This window comes from Balaenoptera acutorostrata, chromosome 2, assembly GCF_949987535.1.
Source record: "Balaenoptera acutorostrata chromosome 2, mBalAcu1.1, whole genome shotgun sequence".
In the NCBI taxonomy this organism is placed as follows: Eukaryota; Metazoa; Chordata; class Mammalia; order Artiodactyla; family Balaenopteridae; genus Balaenoptera; species Balaenoptera acutorostrata.
Genome location: NC_080065.1, coordinates 163,964,419 through 163,982,882, shown reverse-complemented (window position 1 = coordinate 163,982,882; position 18,464 = coordinate 163,964,419). Strand labels below are relative to the sequence as shown.

At 38.5% G+C, this 18,464-nt stretch overlaps 1 protein-coding gene across 1 annotated transcript in view; it reads left to right on the top strand.

The window, feature by feature from the left end:
• Positions 1-18,464, top strand: part of LOC130707369 (ELKS/Rab6-interacting/CAST family member 1-like) — a 467,400-nt gene that overhangs the window by 102,133 nt on the left and 346,803 nt on the right. The window contains 4 exon segments of the mRNA XM_057541602.1: positions 90-245; positions 4,597-4,737; positions 4,740-4,766; positions 17,494-17,661. Coding sequence (XP_057397585.1) covers positions 90-245; positions 4,597-4,737; positions 4,740-4,766; positions 17,494-17,661 — 492 coding nt within the window.

The following is an 18,464-nucleotide window of genomic DNA, read 5'->3' as shown; positions in this document are numbered from 1 at the left end:
TTAAATTTCACCTCTGTAAAGACAGACTTGTGCAACCTCTCTTGACTTTTTGCGAATACTTTAATGTCTAAATCTTCCTTTGTCCTCAGGATTCAAAAATTTCCTCTATGGAGCGTGGGCTCCGAGACTTGGAAGAGGAGATTCAGATGCTGAAATCGAACGGGGCTTTGAGTACTGAAGAACGAGAGGAAGAAATGAGGCAAATGGAGGTCTATCGGAGCCATTCTAAATTTATGAAAAACAAGGTCATGGTGTGTGATACCGTAATTTTTAAATGGGGTTTGAAAAATTGATGCATGTTCCTACTTCTTTAGTGATGATGGACCTCACGCTGTTTTATCAGGCTTCAGGGAAGAATACTTGTACCGTAATTCTTTCAGATAGAACTTTCCCAGAACTAAAGTCAGAATTACTGATGTTGTATAGTTATTTCAAATTTCACTTCAAAGAAAATTACTTGTATGAGGCTAAGTGTGTATTATCACAGTTTAACATTTCATGTCTACCAGTACTTCTGAGGCGATTAGTAGGATTACATCCAGATGAGTTTTTCTCACTCTATGAAACATCGCGTTCTCTATGTCTTGTGAACAAATTTAGAAGTCAAATTCAGCCTAAGAGACTGAATCCACCTCTCCTTTTTTTTCCTGAAATGGCTTAAATAAAATCGTGTTTTCCCTTCAAACACAGTTCCCTAAAGGAAAGCCCTTTGCGCTCTCCCTTGGAGAGGACCCATGTGTATCAGGTTTATTGTTTCCCACGTGCACTTGGGGTGTATGTATAGTAGGATAGGCATCGCTGAGACATATCAGTCTGTATTATAACCTCAGTCACAGTATTCCTTCTTTAGAGCCAAAGGCATTTATTTTGATCCTATAAACTATTTTAGGCAAATTGGAGGACTTAGTTTATTACAGTTATCAGTTTATCAGGTCTGTGGTGTTTTAAAGATCATAATTTCAATTATAAAATATTAGCTAGAAAATAAGTGTTCCTCCCCCTCCCCCTGCCCCCTATATCCCAATTGTGTTAGTTCCCTAATTTCTCAGAAGTGAAAACTGTTCCTTTAATGATACAGTTTCTGGCTTCTTTCTGTGATACCCATACCTGCATATAAGTCAGTAGAATATTCCTCTGTTATTTTAAGACTCTGTTATCAATGACTACGGCCAATTTCATGTAACTTTTAGAACTTAAAAATTCACATATCCAACTTTCTGTTAGTTTTGATTTATCATTCTAACTTGAGAACAAAATAAAATATCATCTCTGCTTGCCATTTGCTGATTAGCACATTTCAGTCCATTACCCTGTGAAAATAGTGAGCCCATCTAGGGTCCTTTGAAGAGGAAATTAGGGGAACAGATTTGATTGTGTTATATGAGTTATTGTTATTTCCAGTTACTGCTCTGGCTCAAAAGCAGATAATAAGAAGACCTAAGTTGACACATGAGTGAAAAAGAATAACAATGTCGTGGCAGGTAGAGCAACTGAAGGAGGAGCTAAATTCGAAAGAGGCTCAAGGGGAGGAGCTGAAAAAGAGAGCGGCTGGTCTTCAGGCAGAGGTCTTTGCCGAAAGATTTACCCTTTGCGTGCAGTGATCCCACAGTGGGACCCTGCTGCTCTGGCTCTGGGTGCTCACACTTTCACTCTGTGGTCGGCAGCTTGGCCCGGGACTAGCACTGACCAGCCTGCTCTGCTCTTTAACTGACTCCTGTTCACCGGTTTGACCCACGTGCCACCCTGTGTGCAGCGAGCCCTCATGTGCTCTGGAAGCCCTGTCCCTGGTTTTTTATTGTTGCTTTGTCACTGTGTGGATGGTGCTTCAAAGCTGTTTTTTCTCGACTCCTTTCCTGTTAACCAGAAACTTGTTGATTTATGTGAATGGTCTCTTTCTCTTCTTAGGTACAAAGAATGTGCAGATGTTCTAGGTCCATCACCCAGGGTTTATTTGAATCTGATTTCTTGAGTGAAGTGCTTTACCTTCATATGTAGACATCATCTTTAAGTCCCCGATAGGTGATTTTGCAACAAATTTTACTTTCTTTGGAACAGATGTATAGAAGTGATTAGCTTATTTAGTTATCTGGTCAGTTAGAGGTAGCATGAAACTTAGTCTCTAAATCTATTCAGTAGCTCAATCATCTGTCTAGAGAACTTGAAATTCCATTTCAAACTGTGATAAAATGATTATAATAAAATAGCTGACACTTGAGTACTTATTATAAGCATTTTATAACCTACGAAAGTAGGTATATTCTCAACCCAATTTATGGATAAGGAAGCTGAGGTAACACAGTGGTGCTCAGGAAGCACAGTTAGTAAGAGGCAGAGTTTGATTTTTACGCAAGCCATTTGGTTCCAGAACCTGTGCTGGTAAGCTCTGCACTCCACTGCCGTATACTAGGCTGTGCACACATTTGTCTCACAAGTGTCAGGAAAAAAACTGCTTCTGAAAATTACGGTAGGATAAGACTGGAATGCAGCATTAAAAGAAAAAAAAAAAAAACCACTTGTGCTAATTTAGTGTGTTTGCTATTTATGGACCACTTTATAGTATAGATAGAAAAGTGAGATATTTTGCCTAAAAGGGTCCAATTTGGTTTGTTGTAACCATGTATTGTCTAGAGGAGAAGTTGATCTATAACTTTTTTTTCCTCAGCTAGTATTATTAATTTCTTTTTGTGTCGAACAACAGGCTAAACATTCTCTACATTTTTTTGGTTTAATCTGTACGCAGTACAGTGGCACTGGTTTGCTTTCTCCATCTTACTGATTAGGAAACCAAGGCTTAGAGAGGTAGTTACCCAAGAAGACACACTCGTTCGTTCTCACATGGGATTGACTGCAAAAGCCTTACGCTCCTAACTTTTAAGGAAAATTTGTGCTTCTAAACTCTTCTATTTAGGATATTTTCTTCTTTTTCTCAGTCTTTATGGTCAGTATAGCATTATTTGAGGATTATTTAGTAATGCAGATGATGAGGAAACTGAGATTTTATATTTATTTTTGATCACATGGTCTAGAGGTAGCTGGAAATTTGAGTAATCTGTAAGCCATAGTTCTTTAGCTGATGAGGTGAGAACATTTTGAACGTTTCTCCTGACTATTCATTCATACCACCAGTGCGTTTTTAGTGCATTCTGTTTGTTAGGGGTGGGATGTTGGTAAAGGGATGTCATGAAAGATGCTACACCATTACAGTATGTGGCAGCTCCTGGGTACGTATCTGTGTTACAGGATGGAAGTAGCTGCTGTTTACAGCTATCTTCCAGTGATGTCCTTAGCAGCTGCGAGTATTTTGCATACAGTGAGCACACAGAAATGTTTGTTGAATGAATGAATATTCTATTTGTAAGTAGAGATTTCATGCATATGAGAAAAATGCTTGTCTTCCTGATGAAACAGAACAGTAAATTATAAGTTTATTTTTAGTCCTCCTTAAAAGTAATTTTAATTACAGTAAAATTTATTTCATACTTTCTCATGGGAAATTGTTCTCAAAAACTTTGTCCCTTATGCCTAAGATTATTTCAGTCAAAATACTTTAGATACATTCAACTTTTTAAAAAGTATTTTTTGTTTCATCAGTGGTACTGAGATTACTGACTTCTTGTGAAATTTATACTTCCAAGAGTCTATATTTGAGTGCATAGCTACCTTGCTTAGGCAGTAGATACAATGTAAAAACAGATATGATTTCTGTTAATTTGGCTTACATTTAGAATAAAAGAGTAAACATTCTTAGAAACACGGTAGAAATGTAAAGGAGATGTTTGATGTTAAATGTTTTCTAAGTTAAGATGAGAAAAATTTCTGGGGGAGTGAGTGGCACCTGTTGATGTATGGATTACTCTGTCAGAGTAATTCAAATTTGATTACACATGTAGATTCTTAGAGAATGAGATTTTATGCGTTCTTTATTTAGGTTATATACTTTTATCCATTTAGTTGATATGACATGTTGTACGTAATATAACTTTGTAGGTGGAATCTTTCTTTTAGGTCAGTACCCCTAACTCCTCAAAATTGTATAATTTTTAGAAAGCACTTGTTTATAATGCCTTATAACACTAAAGTGGCTTTTTAAGAAGGACTTTATGTACACTTTCATTTGAGAATGAAAAAAAAAAACAATGAAAAAATAAATGTGCAGCTTTTGAGTTTAAATAGCAATAGTAGGAAGTTTCTTTTTTCTTTCTGTATTCCATCTACACTAATCCTGCTGTATGATTTGAAGTTTCTTATGACTTAATAAGATGAAAATTGCTTTAGTCGTGTTCAGATGCTTACTGCTGTCTCATAGTCATCTAAGTGAATTGGGATTTTTCTTCTTCCATTCCTTTTCCAATGGATTTCAAAAGTTTAGGGGAGACAATAAATGAAAACTGGAAATTTTGCTATTAGTTGAATAAGCTTTGTTTTTGTGTGTGTGTGGGGGGGGGGGGTCAGCTAAGATTAGATGGTGCAAAAAGATGAATTGTGTCCTGTCATAAAGTTAATGCTGTATATCTTGACGTGGATCTGTCAAAGATCCAGATCAGAGGTGGTGGTTTTATTTCTTTCTTCCTTACACTGCTTTTTCTTCTTCTCTAGATTGGTCAGGTGAAGCAGGAGCTGTCCAGAAAGGACACAGAACTACTAGCCCTACAGACAAAGCTAGAAACACTCACCAACCAGTTCTCAGACAGCAAGCAACACACTGAAGTGCTGAAGGAGTCCTTGACTGCTAAGGAGCCTCGAGGGCTGCCATCCTGCAGAACGAGGTAAAAGGAGGTGTGGGATTTGCACGGAGCCCATTCCTTGGCACCTATTCTTGTGTGTTACCTGTGCACTTCTTGTTGTGTTGAGATACGGGAGCTATGAATAATGTTAGGATGGATTCTTTAGCGATGTGGTCAGTTATAGTACTAAACTATAACCATCTTGTTTCTATTGTTCTTGTATCTAACAAATTAAACCGGTGCAGTTAATATATGTTTCTGATACTTCAGACTTTGACTAAGTCTGTGCTTCTAAGTAGACTTTAAACGAATGTTACGAAATGAAACGATAGTTGTAAAAGCATTTGTTTTCACCCATGGTAAATCTTTCAGTCATGAATGGGAGTGAGCTTGGTCAGCCTGTGTTGGGTTATTAAGTGTCCTTAATTTTTGGTATTATGAATAGCTTTAAGTAGGCAAACTGTGGAATCTAGAAATGTTTGAGATAAATCTTGTTTTGAACTGCAGATTATTAGACACGTGCCTTCATGTCCTGTTTGAAAATAAAGTTAGCATTTTTAGAAATATTAGAAGATTATCTAGTCTGCCAGCCTTGATTAGAGGTAGGAACACACTAAATAATTCCAGGCAGATGAGAATCTATCATATTTGCAATGAGAAGGAATTGATGATGCTATTTGGATTTACTGTCTTAAGGAAAATATTTTCTAAAGATCTCAATGAAATAGAGAATTTAGGTGGGAATAGGTAAGCAGTTCTGCTGTATAGAAGAAAAATAAAGTGTATAGTATGGATTAATTTTTTCTTTTCTTTTAAAGAACAAGATAATAGATAAATAAAGGCATAGTGTAATGAAGAAAGGAATGGGTAGTAAAAAGAAGGCATAAAAACATCTTAGACCCAGAAGTTCAGAATCTTCAAGCGAGGAGGAATGGGAAAATGACCAAAATGTTTCATGTAGTATTTTATTTTTTTACAGTTAGGGATTTTGTTGAAAATGAGAGATTTGGATGATGTATTTATAATTTTCCTTACAACTTATACGTTTTCTATTTTGATCACGTTTCATTTTATCATGATACCTCAGAGGGATATTTTGGGGTAGATAAGGCTCTGGCTCTGGAGTCACAGTTACTGAGTGTGAACTTCAGTTTTACCACTTGCTACCAGGTGCAGGGTCCTGGGCACATTACTTAAGTTCATTGTGCCTCGTTTTACACCTGTAAGATGAAGAGGAGTTCCTGCCTCATTAGGTTGTTAGCATTAAACTAATTTATTCACTCCTAGTGCCTGGCACATAGTAAGGTCTTTGTCTGTCAGTTATTGGCATCCTTCTAATTCTTGTAATACTATCAGCTAATATATGTAAACTGTTAAAACGGTAAGAGAACATTGTTGCTTTTCTTTTCATTGGCATAAATTTTATGTAGAAGGTCTGCTATTTAACATTTTTATCAAGCTAAATTAAGGTTTATTCAGGGAATTGCAAATACAGAATTATCTGGAAAATGTTACCTGCAAATTTATTAATTTGTGGCTTTATTAGAGATTTTCACATCAGTGCCTGGCATGAATGCAGTACTACAAAAGGGTCAGAAGAGGGCGCCAGTGTTTTGGAGCTGAGCCTGTTGCCAAGTGCTGCTGTGATAGTTTTGGATGGAGGTGGCAGGTGTGGGAACCAGGGAACCAGGCAGTTGGTTAAAGATAATGCAAACACTTAAAAGCTTGTCACCGTCTAATAGATGACTTCTTCCCCTTGGCAACCCATCCTTCTCTTTGTACCCCCCTCTGAAATAGTGTTCTTATTAGCTAGGTCTCACACAGATGGGCTTGTGATTGGTTTCTTGTACCATAGAGAACAAAGACTGTATTTGTGGTCATTCTTGGATGGTTTTTATATTTGTTTTTAGGACTAACTGAGTTTCAGCAATTACCCCTGTAAGTTATTAGGACTACTGCTCAAATATAAGGGTCTCATTCTAAAAGATAACAGTAGAAAAGCTAACTTCCTTTTGAATTTGGGGTGATTATATGAATGTTATATGCCTGTTTATCAGGATTTGCTATTTTTTCTTAAATTACCCTGGTGACACTTGACAAGGCTCACTTTTTCCAAAGCAGCTTTCTCCTGTTGGATCCCATAAAAGACAGTTTGAACCAGCTCTTTGAAAGTTCTCACCTATTTCTATAATTGCTATCTTTCTGTTCCTATAATTGCTCTTTTTAAAAAAAATAATTTTATTTATTTATTTTTGGCTGCATTAGGTCTTCGTTGCTGCGTGCGGGCTTTCTCTAGTTGCGGCGAGCAAGGGCTACTCTTTGTTGTGGTGCACAGGCTTCTCATTGCGGTGGCTTCTCTTGTTGCAGAGCACAGGCTCTAGGCTTGCAGGCTTCAGTAGTTGTGGTACGCGGGCTCATTAGTTGTGGCTCACAGGCTCTAGAGCACAGGCTCAGTAGTTGTGGCGCACGGGCTTAGTTGCTCCGCGGCATGTGGGATCTTCCCAGACCAGGGCTCGATCCTGTGTCTCCTGCATTGGCAGGAGGATTCTTAACCACTGCGCCACCAGGGAGGCCCCCTATAATTGCTCTTTATCGATCTCATCCTCCTCTCTGAAGCTACCCTAGACTGTCATCCAGCTCTCAAATCACAAAATTAAGCACATATGAAAAAGAACATGGATTCAGGAGTTTTTTGGTTTTTGTTTTTTTAATTTTAAAATTCTTGAAGGAAAAACGGGATGTGGGAAAAGACCTGGTGTTTTTCCTGTTCAGGGTCCATGGAATGAGGTCCTTTTGTGTTGGGCAGTGTATAGTATCTATGGAATTGCTCCAGTTTTATGAACATCTCCTTTAATTGGTTGACCTTCACAGAGGTGGTCTGGATTTAGTAGCACTGTGGTCAAAGCATGGGCTTTGGAGTCAGACCTAGGCTTGAAATAGCCTTCTACATTTATTAGTTATGTGACCTTGGATGAGTTATTTTACCTCTGTAATCCTCCATTTTCTCATCTGTCACTGAGAATAATAATAATACCAACTTCCTAAGGTTAGAATAGATGTTTAATGTGGCTAGAATAGATTTTTTAAATTATGAAGTTCTCATCTGAATTTGGAGGTGAATATTAAATATCAGTGGGTTTAAAATATCACCACTGGTTTTTTTAGATGATAACTTTGTAGCCCTCTCCCCACCTTTGTACAGATAAACTGTGCAGTGTTGAATGACACATCTCTGCCTGTGGCCTTTTGCAAGTTTCTCTGAGCTCTTCAACCTTTTGTTGGGATGTCAGACAGAACTCAGTGCAGTTGAAATAGCCTTTTAAAAAGGTCTGCTTGTGTACACTCTCAGCCTCATGACCCAATGCCCTTCAGTCATCCTCCTTTCTAGATGGGAACAGTGGGAGATGTGGTGATAGGAAATTATACTTAGTGATCTTCGGCAAGTCACTTAGTTTCGGCTTTGATTTCCTCAGCTTTAAAATTAGGAGTAGTTTAGATTATTTACCTTTTTAAAAGTTTATGGGGACTTCCCTGGTGGCGCAGTGGTTAAGAATCCGCCTGCCAAAGCAGGGGACACGGGTTCGAGCCCTGGTCCAGGAAGATCCCACATGCCGCAGAGCAACTAAGCCCGTGCGCCACAACTACTGAGCCTGCACTCTAGAGCCCGTGAGCCACAGCTACTGAGCCCATGTGCCACAACTACTGAAGCCCACGCGCCTAGAGCCCGTGCTCCGCAACAAGAGAATCCACCGCAATGAGAAGCCCGCGTACCGCAACTAAGAGTAGCCCCCGCTCGCCGCAACTAAAAAAAAGCCCACGCTCAACAACAAAGACCCAACACAGCCAAATAAATAAATACATAAATTTAAAAAAAAATTTATGAAATACAGGAAAAATGCAGAAAATAATATAGTAGACAGTACTCAGATTTAACTTACATTTATGTGTGACCACATTAGGTGATCTTTAATGGTCCTTTAAAAGAAAAGATTAAAACAAAAAAAGCTCATTCTAAACTAAATATTCAGTGAAAGCAGAAACTTTTGTTAGAATCTCAGGTTTTTAGAACTGGTTGGGGCTAGGAATAGGCTAGGAATAAATATTAGGAAGCTGTCATTATGGGGGTAGTGGCTAAAGCCTTAGGGATGAATTGGTTTCTCCAGAGGAAGGTTGTATCGAGTGAGATGTAAAGAGGGGGAAATGACAGAGGATCCAGTGAAGAAAACTGAAAAGGTGTGGTCAGAGAGTTAGAAAGGCAGTGAGTCATATAATTGCAAAAGAGGAATTATAGGAAACATGCCATTGTCACTGGCATGCAGTTACTAGTGCTAATGTGCTCTTAGGTAGATCTGTTTATTGATGTAAAACAAAAGAAGGTTAAGATGGGTTGAGATAATTAATACTTTTGTGGTCAGAAATAAAAGGCCAAAACAGCAAGATAGCTATTTTTCTGTTCATGTCCTTTGGTAGAGAAAGTCTTGTGGAGGAAAAACCTTCTGATTTTGTTGAAGTTGGCATAACCTGTTTGCCACAGACCTTGATGCTTGGCAAGCTGGTTAGATGCTGTTCCTCCAGCTCAGTTGATGTGAGTAAAAAAGGTCTTATTCCTCCTGCCAAGAATGGTGTTAGGGTGATGACTGTGTGTCCTGCTAGTCTGTGAGGGGTTTTCCTGAATATGTTTTTTGTGGTTTGCAAAATACGGACCTCACGCAAAATTATACTCTGAATTTAGTTCACACCAAACCAAAAGATCAGTGTAGAATTCAGAACAATTAATCTAGTAGTAGCAAAGTGGTTTTTGTGGTTATTTTTATCTCAGCTCTCCAGACTAGCCCATTTAAATTCTGCATTGCATGAAAAAGCAGATCAAGAAAAAGTGTACACAGGTGATTTGAATTGAAAAGATCACTTAGTAATTAGACTGTGGGCTTGGGTAGTTTCTGTGGCTAATATTTGTGATATGAAATATTTTTAATATGAAAACCTGCATTTCCCACTGCAGTAACACCAAAGGTTTGTATGTTTATAACAGGAGTTTTCATTCTTTACCTTTTTCAGTCACCAATTCTTGTGGGTCTCATACCTGACATTCCCTCAAATTGGCATGCGGGTATTTATGAGTGGTTAGTGCAGGCCCATTTCCAGGTCACTTAGCAGAGTCAGGGATCTAACGTAAAAGTGCAGCTGGGGCATCTGGGTACTTTTGGTAAAGAAGCAGCAATATGAGGCCTCACAGTTACTATCCTGAGACATTGGTCCCATCAGAATGAGAAACACTTAGAAGTGATGAGGGACGTTTTCCTGCTGTATTCTGATTCCTGACCCACAGATGGAAAGCCTTTCATTTTTCTGAAATTAATGCTGAGAAGAACTGAGAGACAAGGCAGTTCAAGCTTATCTACAGGTTTAAATGTCTGGGCTTTTGACTTCTGCAATAAGAATTTAATAGTGTATTTCAAGGGTATTGGGTAAAATGTTTTTAAGGTGAGTTGCTTTGTTCTTTTGCTTGTGGTTATTGGGATATATAGAATACAAATTAGAAGTGGAATATATAGTATACAGAATACAAACTAGAATGTAGGAATGAGGTAGAAATGACTTGGCATGAGATTTATTTATTTTTAGATTTCTGGCATGTGTACTTTCTAAGACTTTGACCTCTTTAACTGTGCAGCGGGTCAGAGGGTTCAAGGAGCTCCCTCTTGACTCGCCCTGGCTGATGGATGCCCTGCAGTGGGTTCACTAATAGGAGCCACATCTGATGCTGTCAGATGGGACTAGTAGCCACGTAGGCCGGCTGGAGCTGAGCCTCAACAAACGCCAGGTGGATCAGGGTCAGTGAGTTCTTCTGGCATCTCGACAGCCTGGTCGTTGAATTTCCTATTCACAAGAATCTTCGCTCTGTGGTGGCAGTTCTTTTCTCCCTATTGAATAAATATTCAGTCTGTTCTGACATTTCCCTTCTGGACCTTTTTTCCTTCTTTGCATAGTGGAGTGTTTCTGATTTTAATAGGTAGATGAAGGAAAACTGGGGGTAACTTAAGGAATTTTGTCACCTTGCACTTTAGAAAGGACCATTGGAGAACTCAGTGGTGATCATGTATTCCATCTTTGTTCTGCATTGGATTTTAATTCTTGCTCTGAGCTCTCTAGTGCTGAATTCAGGCACCAAAACTGGAAATTTGTAATGTAACATCTTTTGGATTCGCTGGGCTTGGCTTATTGTAGTTCTACTGTTTGTCAGTAAAACACTTTTTTTGTTTTTGGTCACTGCTGAGTAATCCTTTCGTTTTCCTCATCTTTGAGGAAAAATTTAAGTAGATTGGCTATCTTTACACATGTCAAGTTTCCATTTCATATACTATTCATGGGAAGAACTCATTTAGGTCTTCTTCAGTTGCTTTCATTAGCCGTTTGTAATTTTCAGCATACAGAGCCTATACATGTTTTGTTAGATTTAGACCTAGGTATTTAATTTTTTTGGAGTGATTGTAAATGGTCATACATTTTGAAACTTGAAGTTCAGTATTGCATCATATTTATTTTGACCAGTTCACAAAATATCAACATTTTCAAAAGCTAGTGTAGGGACTTCCCTGGTGGCGCAGTGGTTAAGAATCCGCCTGCCAATACAGGGGACACGGGTTCGATCCCTGGTCCAGGAAGATCCCACATGCCGTGGAGCAACAAAGTCTGTGCGCCACAACTGCTGAGCCTGCGCTCTAGAGCTCACGAGCCACAGCTCCTGAGCCTGCGTGCCAAAACTGCTGAATCCCGTGTGCCTGGAGCCCACGCTCTGCCACAAGAGAAGCCACTACAATGAAAAGCCCACACACTGCGATGAAGAGTAGCCCCTGCTCGCTGTAACTAGAGAAAGCCCGTGCACAGCAGCGAAGACCCAACACAGCCAAAAATAAAAATAAATAAAATAAAATAAATTTTTTAAAAAAAGTTAGTATAAATATGCCTCTATTTTCCTTAGTAGTATGTGTACTAAGAACTATTTCAGGCACTTAAAATATAGGTAAAATACTAAAACATTTTAAGATGGTAAATGACGTGTAGGAGTTTTGAATTTTAACGTAGTTGGCTTTACCAGTATTTCTTCTTTACGATGTATCCTTTCTGGGTCTTTAAAAAAAAAAAATCCTTCCATGCTGCCCTGTCTTAAAAGATACTTAAACAGTATCTTTCTTTCTAAAAGTTTTAAAGATTTGCTTTCTATATATAAAGCTTTAATTCATCTAGAATTCATTTTTGTGTATGATATGAGTCAGGGTTCTTTCCCCCTCCCTCAGTATGGGTAGCCAGTTGTCTAAAAACAGTTTATCAGATACTCTGTCCTTTCCTCACTGATTACAGTGTCACCTCTGTTTATATGTGTGTGGGTCACTAAATGGTGTGAGTGTGTGTGTCTGGGCTTGCATTTCTGTGGCAAACGTCTGTTGGTTTATTCCTGTTCTAATACCATGCTTTCTCATTTTGCTTATTTAAAAAAATCAAATTTATTGACATCAAATAAACTGCATATATTCAAAATGTACAGTTTGGTAAGTTTCGGCACATACACCTCTGAAACCAATGGCACGGTCAAGATAAAGAACACCTGTCCCCAAGGTTTTCTTGTACCTCTTTGTAACCCCTTTCTTCTGCCTCTCCCTGATATTCTTCTCTCCTCCCCACTTCCTCCCTCATATCCAGGCAACCCTCGGTCTGCTTTCTGTTACTGTAATTAGTTTGCATTTTCTAGAATTTTACATATATGAAATCTTACAGAATTAGTGGTTAAGAGCTTAGGATCTGAAGACAGACCATTTAATCTTAAATCCATGCTCCATCACTTCTTTTTAGCTTTGAGATCTTGGGTCTGCTTTCTTCTCAAAGTACCGGTTTTGCCGGTTACCATGGGAAATTGAAATTTTCCACAGGGAAAATACAAGGGAAGAAAATACGATGCTTGAGAATAGAATTCTGAGGACTTTTGATATACTGTGTATGTGCTTGGCAAGCATATACATGACCATGTGCAGGAAGGCTCAGAAGTCTGAGGGTAGAATGGAGAAAACTGTTTAATACAGAACTAAAGGTTTGTAAAAATAAACCTGACTGGAAAAAAAAAGATGATGTGAGGCTGTATTTGAAATGATTGCTCAGGCTGGGAGAAAAACAAATAAAACCAGAATGGAGGTGAATAACAAAAAGTTAGGGATGATAGGTCAGAGGTTATACTATGGACAAAGAGTAGATTTAGTAGGTGTAGAAGAAAGGAAAGAACCGTGTTTCAGAAATAAGATTTTCAGAGTTTGAAAGTTCTTAGGTGGACCTTTCCAGAATATAATAAGGTTTACCCTGTATCATTAATTAAAGTAGAATAGAGGAAAATTCCAGGTGCAAGAGTGTTTATTGAGGGGGCAGTGGAACTTGTGCTGACAAATTATAAATGGGACCTGAAAAGACGGCTTCCCCTATTTCTGGCTTGGTGAGACTGGTGGCATTGAAGTGGTTGAGAGAAATAGAGTTTAGCAGAGTGGAATGTTGTTTATTTACATGTTTTTCCTCTCCAGCGTGGTCCCACATAATTTGTAAGTACATGATGGCTTATCTATATCAGTCTCAAATGAGACTGGTCTCCTAGGAAATTTTCCACAATACTTATTGAGCAGTAAGTGCCACTAAGCATACAGTACTGGTTCTCAGATACCTTATTGTTTTGATATAATATAGTTTCAATATGTTATTGATGTAATAATATAGTTGTGATATAAGGTAATAATAATATTTCCTGATGTTTTGGTATTCTCTCTGTGAGTCATTACCCATATTACCTATTTTTTTAAAAAATTAGGTTTCTCATTGCAGTGGCTTCTTGTTGCAGAGCACGGGCTCTAAGCACACAGGCTTCAGTAGTTGTGGCACACGGGCTCAGTAGCTGTGGCTTGCGGGCTCTAGAGCGCAGGCTCAGTAGTTGTGGCGCACGGGCTTAGTTGCTCCGCGGCATGTGGGATCTTCCTGGACCAGGGCTCGAACCCCTGTCCCCTGCATTGGCAGGCGGATTCTTAACCACTGCGCCACCAGGGAAGTCTGATCTATTTTTTCTTTGTGGGTTATTCTACATTCAGACAGGAAAAATAATATAGGACAAGTTCAAGATTAAAGATGTTCTGTAGAAACGTACTTGTTATCTTAGATGTGCACTGTCAGTGTGTAGCCACCAGCCACATGTGGCTATTGAGCACTTGAAACATGGCAAGTCCAAATTGAGATGTGACATAAGTGTCAATTACAATATGCATTGGGCTCTGAAGACCAAAGTACAAAACAGAAACGTTAAATAGCTTGTTAATAGTTTTTTTATATAGACTACAGGTTTGAAATGACAATAATGTGTATATATATTAGATGAAATAAAATATATTCTTAAAATTAATTTTACCTGTTCCCTTATCACTTTTTAATGTGGCTGCTAGAAAATTAAAAATTTCAGAAGTGGCTTGCATGTGTGACTCATGTTCTATTTTTGTTGAACAGAAAGAAACCCACTTCCCTGTTTTTCTGTAATCAAATGTGTAACTATTTGCTGAATTATAAATCCTTAGTGGGAAAGTAAAAAAACAAAAGAATTTGGTGTGTGAGTATGTTTAATGAAATTTGCTGTGAATAGATTTTAAACTAAGTACAAAATGCCAATGGCATTCTTCATAGAACTAGAATAATTCTAAAGTTTGTATGGAAACACAAAAGACCCTAAATAGCCAAAACAGTCTTGAGAAAGAAGAACAAAGCTGGAGGTATCATGCTCCCTGATTTCAAACTATATTATAAAGCTACAGTATTCAAAACAGTGTGGTACTGGCACAAAAATGGATACATGGATCAATGGCACATAATAGAGAGCCCAGAAATGCATCCACATTTATATGGGCAATTAATCTATGACAAAGGGCCAAGAATATACAGTGGGGGAAAGACAGCTTCTTCAACAAACGGTGTTGGGAAAACTGGGCAGCTACATGAAAAATAATGAAACTGGACTGCTCTCTCACACCATGCACAAAAACAAGTTCAAAATGGATTAAAAGGACGTCCTTAGTGGCACAGTGGTTAAGAATCCTCCTGCCAATGCAGGGGACACAGGTTTGAGCCCTGGTCCAGGAAGATCCACATGCCACGGAGCAACTAAGCCTGTGTGCCACAACTACTGAGCCTGCGCTCTAGAGCCCGCGTGCCACAACTGCTGAAGCCCGTGTGCCTAGAGTGCGTGCTCCACAACAAGAGAAGCTGCCACAATGAGAAGCCCGCGCACCACAACAAAGAGTAGCCCCCGCTCGCCGCAACTAGAGAAAGCCCGCGTGCAGCAACAAAGACCCAACGCAGTCAAAAATAAATAAATTAATTTAAGAAAATAACCAAAGAACCAAAATGGATTAAAGACTTAAATGTGAGACCTGAAACCATAAAACTTCTAGAAGAAAACATAGGCAGTACCCTCTTCAATATCGGTCTTAGTAATTTTTTTTGGATATGTCTCCTCAGGCAAGGGAAACAGGCAAAACTAAACAAGTGGGACCACATCAAACTACATAGTTTTTGCACAGCAAAGGAAACTATTAACAAAACAAAAAGACCGCCTACTGAATTGGAGAAGATATTTGCAGATAATGTATTCAATAAGGGGTCCAAAATATACAAAGAACTCATACAATTCAACATCAAAAAAAAAAAAAACTTGATTAAAAAATGGGCAGAGGATCTGAGTAGACATTTTTCCAAAGAAGACATACAGATGGCCACCAGGCACGTGAAAAGATGCTCAACATCACTAATCATCAGGGAAATGCAAATCAAAACTACAATGAGATATCACCTCACACCTGTCAGAGTGGCTATTATCCAAAAGCCAGCAAATAACAAGTGCTGGTGAGTCTGTGGTCTGTGGAGAAAAGGGAATCCTTGTGCACTGTTGGTAGGAATGTAAGTTGGTGCAGCCACTATGGAAAACAGTATGGAGATTCCTCAAAAAATTAAAAGTAGAACTGCTGTATGATCCAGCAGTTCACTCTGGGGTATTTATCTGAAGAAAACAAAAACACTAATTATAAGAGATACATACACCCCTATGTTCATTACAGCATTAATGAAGCAAGATAATGGAAGCAACCTAAGTGTCCATCAGTGGATGAATGGATAAAGAAGATGTTGTCTGTGTATGTGTATATTATTATTCATCCATGAGAAAGAAGGAAATCCTACTGTTTGTGACAACATGGATGGGCCTTGAGGACATTATGCTAATAAGTGAAGTAAGCCAGACAGAGAAAGCCAAATACTGTGTGATTTCGCGTCTATGTGGGATCTTAAAAAGCCAGTGAACAAACATAGCAAAACTGAAACAGAATTATAGATATAGAGAACAAACAGGTAGTTGCCAGAGGAGAGGAGGATGGGGAGAGGAAAGAAATAGGTGAGGGAGATTAAGAGGGACAAACTTCCAGTTACAAAAATAAATGAGTCAAGGGGATGAAATGTACAGTGTGGGGAATACAGTCAGTAACTATGGAATATTATTGTGTGGTGACGTATTGTAATAGACTTTTTGAAATGTATAGTAAAATCAACTTACACTGCTGTGTTTCAGGAAGTAACATAGGGCTGTAGGTCAGTTATACTTGAAAACCAAACAGAACAAGAGACCAGATATGTGGTTACCAGAGGTGAGGAATCAGGGGAGGGGAGATTGGATGAAGACAGTCAAAAGGTACAAACGTCCAGATATCAGGTAAATAAGTACTGGGGTGCGGTGCACAACAGGATAAAGATAATCAGCACGGCTGTGTGTTGTATGTGAAAGTCATTAAGGGAGAAGATCCTAAGAGTTCTCGTCATGAGGAAAAGGTTGTTTTCTATTTCTTTAATTTTGTATCTGTATGAGACAATGGATGTTCATAAAACTTACTGTGATAATCACTTCATGACGCATGGAAGTCAAATAATGATGCTGTACACTTTCAACTTACACAGTGCCGTATGTCAGTTGTATCTCAAAACTGGAAGAAAACATAAGTACTTATATTAGATTTCTAATTATTTTAAAGTTATATCTAATGGATGGTATGAAACTTTGGTGATAAAGGTAGCTGGATACCAAGCTTTAGCTGACTAGTCTTGAGATCTGAAAGTAGAACTTGCTTTGCCTTACAGATCTCTAAGTGCATTATGGGATTGTCAGCTGCAGCTAGATTGTATTCTCTGATACAGCAAGTGTCATGTTTGGTGACGCTTACGGTTTTCTTTCTACTTTTAGATTTTCTAAAGCAGTGTAGCATCACTTGGGAACTTGTTAGAAATATTGATTCTTGAGCCCCAACCCTGCCGAATTAGAAACTGGTGGCTTGGCCTGGCATTCTGTTTAAATCCTCCAAATGATTCTAAATTTGAGAAACATAATAGATTATACCACTTTTATAGAAGTAGCAAAGCTCAACTCAACCCCTTTATATAAATTCTCCAATTTTGTCCCCTTTATTCAGGTCTGTTTATTTTGATGACACCGTAATTTAACGGATGTAAATGTTATTTTATCATGGAAGTGCTCACAAAATTTTAGGGTTTCATTTCTAAATAGTCACAGTTGTATTTAGAGTGGTATTTTATTTGATTCTAATGAAAGTTTACTCTAAAAGTATCATTTAGGCAACTGTACACATCTATTTGGAAGGAATTACGTTCCTTTCTTTTCAAGTAATCATTTGTAAAAATGTTATATTCTTAGGTGGATGCTCTGCGGTTGCGTTTGGAAGAGAAGGAAACCATGCTGAATAAGAAGACAAAACAAATCCAGGACATGGCTGAGGAGAAGGGGACACAAGCTGGGGAGATCCATGACCTCAAGGACATGCTGGATGTGAAGGAGCGGAAAGTTAATGTCCTTCAGAAGAAGGTGAGGTGCAGGTGTTCTGAGCCCAGGGTCCCGCATCAGACCCACGTCCTCATTCCTACCACTGAGTTGTACCTAAGTGCTATCAGAGTTTCTCTCTCATTCCTCTGTTTATATTTTTGCAGGTCGTAATTGAAACCATTGCTGCAGGAGGTAGATTGTGAAAACTGTTCTGTATATTCAGTTTTTAAACTTTCGAAGTAAACACTGTTTGGTATCTTCAGTAGTATTTTCCATGCTACTGTCTCTGAAAAGTGCCTTGTAAATTGCCAGAGTATTTGCATTGGCATTCTTCTACCTCTCCTAATCTTCTGTCTTGTATGGCAACTGTAGGGCCATGAATTAGCACTAGCACGTGGGCCGGGATTCTTGCAAGACTGCAATTTTGAATAGAAACACATGCTACTATAATGACATCTAATCTACATATGTCAAGGAAAGGAAGACTTTCTTTCCTATTTTACCTTAATCATAACTGGAAAGAGGCTAACACTGTAATAAATAAGGGAAGTACTAATAATTGTCTTCCCCTCCCCCTTTTAGCTAAATTAAAGGGTACCTTTGAGATAATAGTTACAGTAGACACTGGTATTTATTGTTCTTCTCCACCGAGGGGATAGATCAGAAATATTTGACATTGTCCCAGTTTATTTTTAACCTCTAACAATAGCCCAGGAATAAAACTCTCTTCACTAAACCTCAAATTCAGCTTTTCTTTTGTGTACAGAGGACCATGTTCAATATTTGTCCTCTGTTAATTTGGTTTTCATTTGCTTTCAATGAGTAGACATAAAAATTTGATCACT